Source organism: Sinocyclocheilus anshuiensis, unplaced genomic scaffold, assembly GCF_001515605.1.
Source record: "Sinocyclocheilus anshuiensis isolate Anshui unplaced genomic scaffold, SAMN03320099.WGS_v1.1 scaffold2334, whole genome shotgun sequence".
Lineage (NCBI taxonomy): Eukaryota > Metazoa > Chordata > Actinopteri > Cypriniformes > Cyprinidae > Sinocyclocheilus > Sinocyclocheilus anshuiensis.
The window spans coordinates 32,223-45,691 of record NW_015558923.1 but is presented as its reverse complement, the minus strand read 5'-3'; the positions used below and the strand labels follow the sequence as shown (position 1 = coordinate 45,691).

The 13,469-nt window shown below is 39.0% G+C and overlaps 2 protein-coding genes across 3 annotated transcripts in view; both read left to right on the top strand.

Moving 5' to 3' along the window:
- wdr35 (WD repeat domain 35) overlaps positions 1 to 8,097 on the top strand; it is an 18,157-nt gene extending 10,060 nt beyond the window's left edge. For both annotated transcript variants that reach the window (XM_016477861.1, XM_016477860.1), the window contains 10 exons: positions 22 to 158; positions 1,693 to 1,896; positions 3,106 to 3,252; positions 3,528 to 3,660; positions 3,787 to 3,897; positions 4,878 to 5,042; positions 5,193 to 5,333; positions 5,603 to 5,759; positions 6,593 to 6,833; positions 7,798 to 8,097. In XM_016477861.1, the coding sequence (XP_016333347.1) occupies positions 22 to 158; positions 1,693 to 1,896; positions 3,106 to 3,252; positions 3,528 to 3,660; positions 3,787 to 3,897; positions 4,878 to 5,042; positions 5,193 to 5,333; positions 5,603 to 5,759; positions 6,593 to 6,833; positions 7,798 to 7,948 (1,587 nt within the window). In that variant the 3' untranslated portion in view covers positions 7,949 to 8,097. The remainder of the gene's footprint in view (positions 1 to 21; positions 159 to 1,692; positions 1,897 to 3,105; positions 3,253 to 3,527; positions 3,661 to 3,786; positions 3,898 to 4,877; positions 5,043 to 5,192; positions 5,334 to 5,602; positions 5,760 to 6,592; positions 6,834 to 7,797) is intronic.
- A 2,302-nt stretch (positions 8,098 to 10,399) lies between these two features.
- Positions 10,400 to 13,269, top strand: LOC107681537 (potassium voltage-gated channel subfamily S member 3-like). Its single transcript, XM_016477842.1, has 2 exons — positions 10,400 to 10,438; positions 11,677 to 13,269. The coding sequence occupies exon 2, from the start codon at positions 11,756 to 11,758 to the stop codon at positions 13,262 to 13,264; it is 1,509 nt and encodes a 502-aa protein (XP_016333328.1). The 5' UTR covers positions 10,400 to 10,438; positions 11,677 to 11,755; the 3' UTR covers positions 13,265 to 13,269.
- The last annotated feature ends 200 nt before the right edge of the window (positions 13,270 to 13,469 follow it).

Sequence of the window (13,469 nt, the reverse complement as noted above, 5' to 3'; positions counted from 1 at the left end):
TTGTTTATAATAATCTTTCAGGATCCAGAGGTTCCAAATAAAGATTATTTAATAAACTTCGAGATCCGCTCGCTGAGGGACAGCAGGGCACTTATTGAGAAGGTTGGAATTGAAGATGCTTCTCAGTTTATTGAGGACAATCCCCATCCGCGTCTCTGGTGAGACACACACTCATTCCACACAATAAATGGGGCGGTTTGGTTATTTATTCAAGCATACCTGCACACGGAAAGAGGAATACATGAATGAAAGCATAGGCATAGGCAGTACAGAACACTGTGTTAAAACATACTGTGTGGGTTTGTGTATTTGTGTATGTGTTTAGCAGGACAGTGTTTGTTATACATTTTAGAGATTTAAGAGTGTGCAACATGGCAATGTGTGCGTTTCCTGGAAGTGGAAAGTATGAGGTCCAGTTTTATAGTTGAATGAAGTGTGAGCTACAGTTTTATGATCTGAATGATGATCCTGGCACTGGCAGGACAAGATGAAACCAATAAGACCACACACTTCTGGCTTCTGGAGAGCTTTGTCCTTCAGTACCTGTCTGACCATTTAAGAAAGGGAAACCTGGATAAACTAATAAAATAAACTGTAATGTTGACAGGCACTTTACTGTGAAAGTATTTATGGTTGTGTTCATTTTTTAAAAATAAATCTTCATCTAAGACAGAGATGAAAGAGAGAACGATGTTACCTGTAGTCGTAAAGCATGGCAGTCTTGGAGTGGCTCTATTGATTTAACGAACCACTGGATTTTTAGTGGCTCTGTCAGTTCTCACAGCACAAGGAGGAATTTCAGATTGGACTCTTGCTACAGAAGCAGGGAGGTAAACCCAGAGATCTAACATACATTGACAGGACTCTTTACAGTTTCACCATTCGTTGAATAATTTAGAAGTGAATCTCTCAAAACCAGTTAAGACCACATCCAGATCACGTTTAACCCCATAATCTAGAAAATATCTATAAATTACTATATCTTGCTAAATCATATTAATTATATTTAAGTATTTTATATCAGTATTTGCTATGTTGTCTTTAATCTGCATTTTTAAATGTAGGTTTCTTTTTTCTTTCTTTGATTTTGGGGTGAAACAGGAAATTGAGATTCACCTTTTAGTGCATTATCAAGTGAGTTGCTGTTAATACTGTCAGATGGGAACTGGAGAAGGAATCCTACAGGAATATGGTGTAAAGAAAACGAGCTGTGTCAGCTCTCTCTTTCAGTCTGTGTGTGTTTGCTTTAATACGAGCGTGAGAGCTCAAAGGCTCTGTTGTTTGATTTTACTCATCCTTAACATGCCAACATGTCAGAGGTCAAAGGTTTTCTTAGCTTTCCATGAGTGCATGAAAAGATCCCGGTCACAGTCACTTCACTATCCTTGGCCTCTTTTTGTGGCTCAGTTCTCTAAAACTGTCCAGGGTGTCATCAGTCAAACAGATTTAGCTATATGCAGCTGAAAGATTATCAGTGTCATTTTGTTTATGTCCAGATTTATGATGCTGTTTGCTCGTTGTAAAGATCAAATATGATACAAATACTCCACCAAACAAATAATTTCATCAGAACTAATGTATCATATACTAGGTGTCATGTGATCTCAAATATGGGATTTAGTGTGAAGTTTCAGACCTCCGGTATTTGACGGTTGAAAATTCAGTCAGTTGTATCTGTGCATGCACTTCCAGGCGTCTGTTGGCAGAAGCAGCGCTGCATAAGCTGGATTTGAAGATGGCTGAACAGGCGTTTGTGCGCTGTAGAGACTACCAGGGCATTGAATTTGTGAAGAGACTGAGCAACCTACAAAGTGAAGCCATGAAACAAGCCGAGGTAGCTGCTTACTTCAGCAGGTTTGAGGAGGCAGAGAGGATGTACCTGGACATGGACCGCAGGTACACACAGACATATATGCATGCTGTCATACACAAACCTAGAAGAGCTTCATATCCTCTGTGAAATCTCTGTGGACAAGAACACTTCACTTAAAAAAATAGTATTGTTAAATTAATTTGATTAAATTGTGTTGTTGTTAACTAAAACTACTGTTTCAGGAATTTAAATGAAGCTAAAATAAAAAGAATAAATAAGTATAAAATTAAAAGCTTCATTTTAAAATTACTCAAGCTAAAACTGAAAAATAAATTGAAGATAAATAATACAATATATAAAAAAACGAATAAAAATGAAAAAAGCACATAATGACATTGCTAAAACAAAAATAAAAATGAAAGACTAATTTAAAATATTCAGAAATATAATAGTATATAAATAATAACACTGAAAATATAGGACTGAGCAGGATTCAAACTCACATGCACCACCGTGCAACACATACAGTGTTCACCTCACTACAACTACATGCTTTGCTTGTGAAAGTCTTTACTTTGTCTAAAAGTCTCTAACACTGTTTTACAAATGTCCTTGATTCTGATTGGTTGAGCCGTGTTCGAAGCTGTTACACCTTTGTTTACATTTGTGTGTTGCTCAGCAACCACTTTGTTGCAACCACAACCGTTTCTGAGGAACTACATTGTTTGGCGGAAGAATAGTGTTTTTATTAATATCATTACATTTTATTTGCTTTGTTTTATTTTGTGAAACCTTGCTGCATATATGGAATAACCATTTTATGAAAGCAATAAGCCCCGTGAAGCCATGGTTTACACTGAATTTATAACAGCTAAGGGGGTTTTAGGCACTCCGCTTCGTGTCGTGCTTAGCTGTTATAAATTCACTGTAAACCACGGCTTCTTGGGGCTTATTGCTTTATTCTACATTATATACTTGTTTTTCTTATTTTTATTTTTTGTACAATTTTTGGCTTTTTACCAAACAAAGCCATTCATATTTCTTCTGGCATACAACAAGAAATTACCATATTTGAATTGAATGGAGTACTAAATTAAATAAACTACATGGATGGATGATTTTTAGATTGAAAAAAACACTCAAATCAATTTCCAAATGTGTCTCTGTTGGTTTGGATCTGTATTTTTGTTTATGCGGTTATGGCCAACATTTTAATTAACTAAACTGAAAAAGCAACGGAAATCAAGTTTTTTTGAATGCTCATCTTTCATCTCTCTCCCCCTGGTCTCTAGGGATTTGGCGATAGGTTTGCGTATAAAGCTCGGTGATTGGTTCAGGGTTCTGCAGTTGTTGAAGACCGGATCAGGTGACTCTGATGATGCTCTTCTGGAGCAGGCCTACAACGCCATTGGAGACTATTTTGCAGACAGACAGAAATGGTAGGCTGTTTAAATGCGGGTGTGCATATGTGTTTATAAATATATGTATATGATTTGTGTGTGTGTGTGTGTGTCCAAAGCCACACAGCTGAATGTCTGTTGTATAAAATCTGTTTCAGTGTCATACACTTATTTAGGCATAAGCCAATAAAACAAAAGGTCTTTAAGATAAGTAAATTAATTTAAGTGTGTCCAAATATTTAACTGTTTTCTTTTACTTGAAAATTGTTATTATTTGCATGTTGACAGAGACTTGAAGTGTGTGTGTTCCACAGGTTGAATGCAGTGCAGTATTACCTTCAGGGTCGTAATCAGGAGCGTCTGGCTGAATGTTATTATATGCTGGAGGACTACGATGGTCTGGAGAGACTTGCAAACTCTCTACCAGAAAACCATAAACTGCTACCAGTGGGTGCTTTCTCTTTTTTTTTTCTCTCTCTCTCTCCCTCTTTCCAATTCTTTCAAAAAGACCAAGCAGTACTGTTTGGTTCAGGTTGTCTTAATGGCTTGAACTGTGCTTTATTGTGTATGTAGGACATTGGTCAGATGTTTGTTACCGTGGGAATGTGTGAGCAGGCCGTCAGTGCATTTCTGAAATGTAACCAGCCCAAAGCAGCTGTGGATGCCTGTGTGCATCTAAACCAGGTGAGTGTTTATACTCAGCTTGTTGTATGGTTTTGATATGTTATGAATGTTATAGGTATAACGTGTTAATAATATATTAATCGTATTAATTATATTAATATTACAGTTTATTAGGGCTGTCAGTTGATTTAAAAAAAGTAATTCTGATTAATCTGTTCATTGTAGTTAAAGCATCTGGATCACACAGAGCAAAGACACAGAGCAAAGATAAAGACAAAGAACAACAGTACTCTTTTCTTGTCTCATTTGATAGACAACTCAGAATATATATTTCTCACACCTAAGCGCAAAATAATAAAGTAATATGAAATAATATATTCACTTTCTGGATACTTTTATGAATTAATTCATACATATATTTCATCTAAGAGGTTTATCTAAGAGCCACGCTTGTACAAATGATGCTGTCCTTTACTTGCAGGTGATATTTAATTTTATTTTTTTTAGTCTCATAAATGAATTAGACTGTACAAAGTCTGCATAAAGCTTTACATTTGTTAAACTTTTCTGGATATCATTTCTAAATAAATGATTCAATAAAGAAGGTATTTTCTCTAACAAGTACTGATCTGAAAAACAACACACACAGACACACACTTGTGCTGTTCCTTTTGCAACATTTCTGATCAATCTTTAGAAATCACACAATGAATTAAATAATTATTATCCGTTATCTGCATTAAAGACTTTGACAGTCCTATTTAATATGCATTTCTCAAAAGACCTCTTTCTCCCTTTCTTCACTGAATACATTCTGACTCATTGCCTTTTCTTTGGCTTTTTTTTGGGGCCATTTAGAGATAATGATGCTTCTGTCATTAGATTAAATGAGAGGTTCAGAGAGATCACAGTGCACATCATCAGTTCTACTCAAAGATCCAGATGCAGCTGTAACGTCATCACTCTCATCTGCTCATGAAACCTGTCTGTGATGAATGTTTAGATGTTTGATGATGGTTTTAATTGTGTGCACATTTCAGTGGAACAAAGCTGTTGAACTTGCCAAAGACCACAGTATGAAGGAAATTGGGCCTCTGCTGTCCAAATACGCCTCGCATCTGCTGGAGAAAAACAAAACTCTAGAGGCTGTAGAGCTCTACAGAAAAGCCCATCACTTCCTGGATGCTGCCAAGCTCATGTTTAAGGTATGTTAGTATCAACTTGTGTAAGAAAACATTGTCAGTGGGGATCCTCAAGTTATGAAACCAGTGATGATGGAATTGCAAAAATGTACACTCTTCACATTTAAAGTCAGGATATTTTGTAACTGTAAAATATTTTTTATTTCACCTCAGATCGCAGAAGAAGAGGCAAAAAAGAGAACACGACCACTGCGAGTGAAGAAGTTGTATGTGCTTGCTGCCCTGCTGGTGGAGAACTTCCACACCCAGATCAAAAGTTCACAGCAAAGCAAAATCAAGGGCAAGAAATCAGAGGTACTCTAAAAGTACATGTTCTAAACTCTTGTTACCTGTTTCCAGGTGCTGGATGTAGTTTAGATTTAGTACAGGTCTAACCAAATACAGGCTTATTATCATTTGTCATCTTTGCACAGAGCTGTGGTAGTTGGTAACTCTCTGTGCTGTGGTCAGCAGCTGCAGCCTGACTCAGAGTCCGACAGCATCGGAGGGGCAGGAAATCAGTTGTGATGAAGGGCTCATTTACAGCCTAGTGGTGGGTAATTTGTGTGTGTGATTTATTTCAGGCTACCAGTGCATTAGCAAGGCTGTTAGAGGAAGATGAGTCGTCTTCAGACAGCCGTATCCTGGATGACGCCTGGCGTGGGGCAGAGGCCTATCATTTCTTCCTGCTTGCGCAGAGACAGCTATACGAAGGCAAGGTGGACGCAGCCATGAGGACAGGTAACACTTAAAACCCATGCAATAGCATATACACACTTACTATTAGAATATTACTACATTATTTAGTCAATCAAAGAGGTTTGAATTTTTAAATTATTTCCTGTCTGTATTTTTCGGGTGCAATCTGTTGAGGTTTACCCAAAATTATCGCCATAATATAATAATTATTCAGAGGATTCTGTGTGAGTGTGTGTGTGTGTGAATGCATGCATGGTATGTCTGGCCTTGTCTGCGAACATAAAGTGTTAAATCGCTTACCTGAACTGAGAAAACAAACTCAAAGTGAAGTCTTTATAGCATTCAGTCCACACATACACACTCGCAAAAAATGTTTGCTTACATGAAGGTCTAGACAAGATGTTTAAACCACAGATTACATCATATCCAGGACCACCTGGACAAGAGGTGTGCATGCATGTATGTGTGTGGGTTAATGTTTCTGTCTTTGAGTTAGCAGTGTTTTCATTGCATGCTAATATTAAAATACTAAAATCTTAAAACAATCTAATAAAAGCTATTTAAGTTAGGGATGCGCTGATATTAAAATTCTGAAAATATATATTAATAAATTGATCATTATTTTCATGTCATGACAGATAACCAATAAATGGCCAATATTAAAAATATATATAATTTTGGCTTAGTAAGTTCAAATAAAACCGTAAAAACACATATCGCAGTTCTTTAAAATGCTACAAGTGAATTTAGGCATCACAACTATATTGTTCAGTATGAAAATCAACATTCAGTGAGCAGCAAAGGTGTCTCTTATTAAAATCTCTTGTTCTTCAAATGTGAAGAAATGCAATAATTGCTTTATTCTCTATTTCCAGCTCTCCATCTCCGTGACTATGAGGATATTATCCCTGCTGTGGAGATTTACTCTCTGCTAGCCATCTGCTCATCTGCCAACTGTGCGTTTGGTACTTGCTCACGTGCCTTTATTAAGCTGGAGTCTCTGGAAACACTGACTCCAGATCAGAGGCAGCTTTATGAAGACCTGGCCCTGGAGATCTTCACCAAACACAGCCCTCGAGACACCCGGCAAAGCCAGCGAGACAGTCTCACTGATGGGTAAGACAGGAACCTAATAGCCAGATGTACTTTACAACCTCACTGAGTGAACAACCACTGGAAACATTCTCAGGCCCCGTTTAACCGATAACTGAGGTGGATCCTTCGTTACGGCTGGTAGACAGAGCTGTGAGGTCACAGTGATGCAAGTGTAAAGTAGTGTGAGATGAGTGGCATAAGGGTTAGCATGCATGACGTAGGCCCGTATCACTGCAGGGTGCCGGGTGACTGGAAATTTCCAGACCATTCAAAATATTACATTAGCACAGTTCCTCCTGTAAACTGTAGTAAGACAGTGGGAAGATTATTGAATACACTACAATTGAAAAGTTTGGAGACAGTAAGATTTTTTTGCTTTTGAAAGAAGTTTCTTATGCTTACCAAGGCTACATTTATTACAGTATTATTGTGAAATATTATTTCAATTTAAAATATCCGTTTTCTATTAGAATTTATTCAGGATTCCTTGAGGAGTAGAAAGATCATAAGAACAGCATTTATTTAAAAAAAAAATTGTAACATTATAAATGCCTTTACTGTCACTTGCTGCATCATTGCTGAATAAAAAATAAAAAATAAAAATCTTACTGACCCCAAAATTTTGAACAATATTTTATCTTTTTTTCCCTCATTGAAGCTGTCCATTATCATTCATTCTCTGCAAACCCCAGAAAGGACATATACAAATCACACACATTTACAGGGGAAAATTTTCCAGAGTAAAGTTATTTTAATAACAGAGTTAAGTTATTTTAAGGGCCAGATCATTTACCATTATACCACAATATTTACACCAGTAATAAGGTAATTAGTAATCAGCGCAAAACTTAAATGTGAGTCAGCGAAATAACTGTCCCAATTATGTTTGTAAAACAGCATGTGTGATGATGCATTCTGACTTGATGAATGAAGCTCTTTCTCTGTCTTTTTTTTCTCTCTTTTTATTATTTCCTTTCTTTCTCAGGCCGGAGGGCAAGTTGCCCACCTGTATAGTGACAGGAAGAGTGATATCGGAGTACCAGTTCTGGATGTGCAGTGTGTGTAAGCACTGTGCTGTGGAGCAGGAGATCACACAACACAACTTCTGTCCTCTCTGTCACTCCTCAGTGGGATAGATTTTCCCTTATCTTTCCCAAGCTCAGCTCTTGCTCCATCAAATGTCAGTCTTTTCAATGTACTGTAGGACACAAACTCTGCCACAAGAGTAGAAGGCTTAAAATATATGTAATTTGGATGTTCAAACAAATGATCATATATATATATACATTTTTATATATATATATATATATATATATATATGACATTTTCATGTACTTATGTATATAATTACATTATTTTACTTTATCTAACAAAATTCTGCACAAAACAGTTGTGAAGACATTCTTATGTGAATCATCACATTCCACTCAATTTGACAATTTAAATAAAACAAGTTAAACATTGTTTAACTCTTCGCAAAATTAGGAATAAATCATCTGGCTAATAACTATGTGTGTATTTGTGATGTTTTTTTAGTTTAAAAAAAATGGTTTCAGTGTATTCTGTTATTTTAAAATAAATGTTCCTATATTCACAAAAAGACTTTAAAAAATGTCTCAAATCTCTCAGACGTTGCTGTTCACTTTTGTCAGTTCTGATTTGAATTGAGAATTTACATATTTAATTTTAGGCACCTGTCCAGTGAAACTTTAGAGAAAGTATCTGTCGTATGTCACGCAATGCTGCTCTCTACAGTCGCTCTCGAGAACTGACGCTTCTGACAGAATGTATTATGTTACTTGTTGCATATGCTTGATACATTTATAGTGTTTTCGCTGAGCATAAGTGACGGCGTTGTTCTTTATTGGACAAGAGTAGAATAGTTTTTTCTTTACGGTTTTCTTTTTTAGGGTGAACAACATATTTAAAAATACATGCTTTAAAGCAGTGGTCACCAACCTTTTTAGGCCCAAGATCCCTGACCTCGGCCTTTATGAAAGACAAGATCTACCTATTGAAGAATTGATAGAAAAAGACATCCCAGGTTGTACTTCAAATTTGAGGCCTTTTACATAGTATTTTTATTACTGATGCTCCGATCTTAGCTGATTCAGAATTCAGATTTTCTTCGCTTTCTTTCTTTCTTTTTTTAACTAGCAAATTGGCTGATTCTGATACTGATGTTTAAGCACATTTATTTATTGGCTATTTGCTTTATAACAAACAAACTGGCTTCAAACAAAAATATCTAGCCATTTGAAATTAGAGGCAACCACTGCATTTTAATCACGATCTGCATGGGCAGTTGTTTTTGATTTGATTTAGATTAATTTCAGGATTTAAAACAAAAAAAGAATGGTCTGACTTTAGGTGTTATGTATTTTTTTGCTACATAAAACATCTGCACGAAACAAAAACAGCAGGTCTGAATGAGACGCACTCTCTGACAGGATCTTCCAGTAAAATTCGTATTCCAGGGGCTAAATATCACGTTATTGGGGTCGCTTCAACCCGCGGACATGAACAACAGCCCGCAGCAACAGTGTTAAAGTAACGTTAGCCCAATTCCGCAGGGAAACCGCGGACCTGGCAACACTGCTTATGAACCGACCGCAATAGCGTTTCCTTGGTTTCCGCTGTAAACAAAGCAGAGTCGCGCTTTATACGGAGGAGAAGAAAATGCCATTGCCATCGAAACTTTTCTCAAGACAGTTCCCTTCAGTGATACATTAATATAACCCCAGAAATGTAATGCATTTTTGTACTTATTTTACTGTTATCGCGATCGACGGGTTGGCGACCACTGCTTTAAAGAGTAACATTAAAACGGCGTACTCTTGACGGCCTCTAGAGGGCATCATCTGTCAATTCCTTTCTGCACGTGCGACAGGTGCTGCGCCAGGGAGAAATACTTTCACTCAAGAAAGTGAACGTGTTGACAAACCACTCGCTGTTTACTTGGTATAATAACTTGACACTCCTTAACGTAACTACAGTAGCCTACGTCGATGCTGATATTCGCCCGTCCTGAAACAATTTATTAAAATTACACACTTGATGCTCATAAAAGCAGCGACGATTCTTTTCCCTCAAACTTGTAAGTAGGCTTAGGCTATATGCCTTTTCTGTTCTTTTCTTTTCATTTCTTTTTCTTTTTCACAAAATCCATCCGACCTCTGCTGTCTTCCTCAGCAGTAACTCGAGGGATCTGTAATCTCACTCTTTTATTAGTTTTCTAATCCTTTAACTGGCCTTCACGGGTGGTCAAAGTGTCGGTGTCTAGCCCTGATTTCACCTCTCTGTCCTCCGATTCTTTTTCACTCAATCATTGTTCCTCCGTGGAGCATGTGGAGGCGCGTCCTGTAACGCAAAGCGCAAGCGCGTTTCAGTTGCCACGGGCCAGTGACGCACGGACGCACAGCTGCCCCGAGGCACCGCGAGTGCGTTAGCGGCACACTGTCTGCCAAGTGTCCCACCCGACACAGTCTGCTGCGGGACATGGGGCAAACACTGCGAACGAGCGCACGCCGGGCTCGACTCTACCAAGGAAGGCGCTGGAAGATGGCAATATCCACACCGAACGTCTTTGCAGTGCACTGATGCCGTCAGAGAAGAAAGGAAAACAGGTAAACTGTGACATTTTGCTTCTGTGTAGTTTGAGTTACGCAGTGTTGCTTTTGAGTTTAACTTCGGTGCTGGAGTTCCATAAGGCAGAGCGCGCGGACTTACACACACCTTGCAGAAACTCAAATATGTAATTTAGAAATTTGATGTACCCAAATGTAACAGTTTGGTGTTTTGAGGTCTAGTGGGAATGTCGTTTTTCTATAGTTACTTTTGTTGCTATCAAATCTTATTTACGTTTTATGTATTGCAAATTGAATTATTACATACACAGGTGTAAAAGTCTGAACCGTATTGAAAATCTGGGGTTGAAAATCTTAATCAAAGCTTGAAATAATACATGAAAAAAGAAAAAGGAAATTATATGACATTTAAGAAGAAATATTTAAGTTTTTGCACCACTTATAGGTCACCAATCAAATAAGTATGTCACTATGTACAGACAGTTTCCATTAAATTACAAGGTGCTCTTTGGATGTTTCTCAAATCATGCTGGAGAACGCGATCATCGGGTTTTACACAAACTTGTGGAGTTCATGCTGCTGCCATTAAGGCAAAAGAGGGACACCAAATACTTTCTGAAAATCAAACACATATGCTGACTTTATTATAATATTTAATATTTTTTAATGCAAAACAATTTTACATTTTCAATTCAACCTCTCACTTGATTTTGAAGATAGTTTTTATTTCTTATTTTACTTATTTAATAAAAAAAAGCAAACTACAGTTATTTTCACTAGTGGTCTCAGACTTTTAGACCCCATTGTAAATGTTTCATCATCTCAGAATAAAAATATCAATTTTTCAAACTTTATAAAAGCACTGCACATCAGACCTGTCAAGTGTTCACTGAATGTCCTGAAATCTTGACATGACTTTGTGCCCTGCAGTACTGCTGGGAAAGAAAGGCAGAGTTAGTGTTAAAATGCTCATAATGATCACTGATGCTTTGTTTACGACACTGTACAAAATCAATATCCATTTGCAGCTATAAAGGCTGATTTGGGCTCCAGAATGCTTTTATCCCAGTATATAATAGATTAGCTGTCTGTCTTTCTGTCTGCATATTTAAATCTGATTAAGTTTTTGTCTTGTCATACAGTTGAGTACAGTACAGTGAATTATGGCAAGGAGTACTGAAAAAAAAAAGATTACATATTTTTGATGAGCAGGAATTTATGTTATTTCGATAGCAACAGGTCAGTGCTAATCAGGCTTTTCTTTTCCTCCATTATAGGCATGCAGTCATAGCTGAGTCTCTCCAAAACTGCTTAGCCCAACAGTCCCACTTACTCCTTCACGTTCTGGCATCCATCATGGTGTATGGGCAGGTCCTGCACCGCCAAGGCCCCGAGGAGAGCTTCATCAACCTCAACGTCGGCGGCTTTAAGCAGCAAGTGGAACGAGTGGTCCTCCAACGCTTCCCCCACACGCGACTGGCCCAACTTCTCTACTGCAGCTCAGAGGCTGCTATTCTCCAGCTTTGCGACGACTATGCAGCAGCCGAACGCGAGTATTATTTCGACCGAAATCCAAGTTTTTTCCGCTACGTCCTCAATTTCTATCATACCGGAAAGATCCACCTGATGGAAGAGTTGTGTGTGTTTAGCTTCAGCCAGGAGTTGGAATACTGGGGCATCAAGGAGCTTCACCTGGACGCTTGCTGCAGCAACAGATTTCAAGAACAGAAAGAGTACGCTGGAGATCACGACTGGGGATACGACGATGACCTGCAGAACCAGCTGCAGGACAGCTTAGATTCATCTATGGAGGAGCTGTCAGCGTTTGACAAAGACCTGGAAAAGTTTGAGGGCACCTGGTGCTCCGAGAAGCGTAAGGAAATCTGGCTGCGACTGGAAAACCCAGGATATTCGTGCTCAGCGAAAATAATAGCGGTGCTTTCACTGTGTGTGGTACTGATGAGTATCGTGGCCATGTGTGTTCATAGCATGCCTGAGTTCCACCAGGTGGACGTTAATGACAAAGAAGTGGAGAACCCGGTGTTGGCTGTGTTCGAGAACTTTTGCGTCCTCTGGTTTTCTTTCGAGTTCATCCTACGATTAGCTGTCACACCATGTTTGCGCAAATTCCTAAGCAATGTGCTAAACATCATTGATTTCGCCTCTATTGTTCCATTTTACGCCACGTTGGCGTTCGAAACCATGGATGCTGAGGAAAGCGAGGAGCTTGCGAACGTGGGAAGGGTCGTGCAGATCCTGCGCCTTATGCGTATCTTTCGCATCCTCAAACTGGCGCGGCATTCGGTCGGGCTGCGTTCGCTTGGGGCGACGCTCCGTCACAGCTACCATGAGGTCGGACTCCTCATCCTCTTCCTTTCCGTGGGAATCTCCATTTTCTCAGTGCTCATCTATTTTGTGGAGAGGGAGGACGATGAGTCAGAACTGCAGACCATACCGGTGGGCTGGTGGTGGGCGACGATCAGCATGACCACGGTGGGATACGGCGACACGTATCCCATCACGCTGGCTGGGAAACTCATCGGCACCTTGTGCATCATTTGCGGCCTGCTTGTAGTCGCCCTTCCCATCACTATCATCTTCAACAAGTTCTCCAAGTACTACCAGAGACAGAAAGCCCTGGTGGAGTCTGACCAGCTCCAACCAGAGGACGAAAAACTGCCAAATCTCAGCATGCCTTTTCTTTACATAGGAGACCTCTACGGACAAAAGATGACTTCTCTGGTGCGCAGCACGTCCTCCAAGAGTAGCGCAGGGAGAGAGGGAGACGTCACTGATGCTTCCAGCATTCAGGATGTTGAAATTGTCTGCCCTACTGGGATGCCACAGGCTGTCAATGCAACATAAATCAGGGTTCCTCAAATCTGGTCTTGGAGGGCCACTGCTTTGCAGAGTTTAGCTCAAAGCTTGATCAAACCTGTAATTTTCTAGGGATTTTGAAGACCTTGATGAGATGTGTTGGATTAGGGTTGGAGCTAAACTATGCAGGGCATTGGCCCTCCAGAGCAAGATTTGAGGAACCCTGATATAAATGCTTATATGCACAACTTCA

What these genes read in the sequence shown, in the direction of transcription:
- LOC107681537 (XM_016477842.1), top strand. Translation starts at nt 11,756, where the DNA reads ATGGTGTATGGGCAGGTCCTGCACCGCCAAGGCCCCGAGGAGAGCTTC.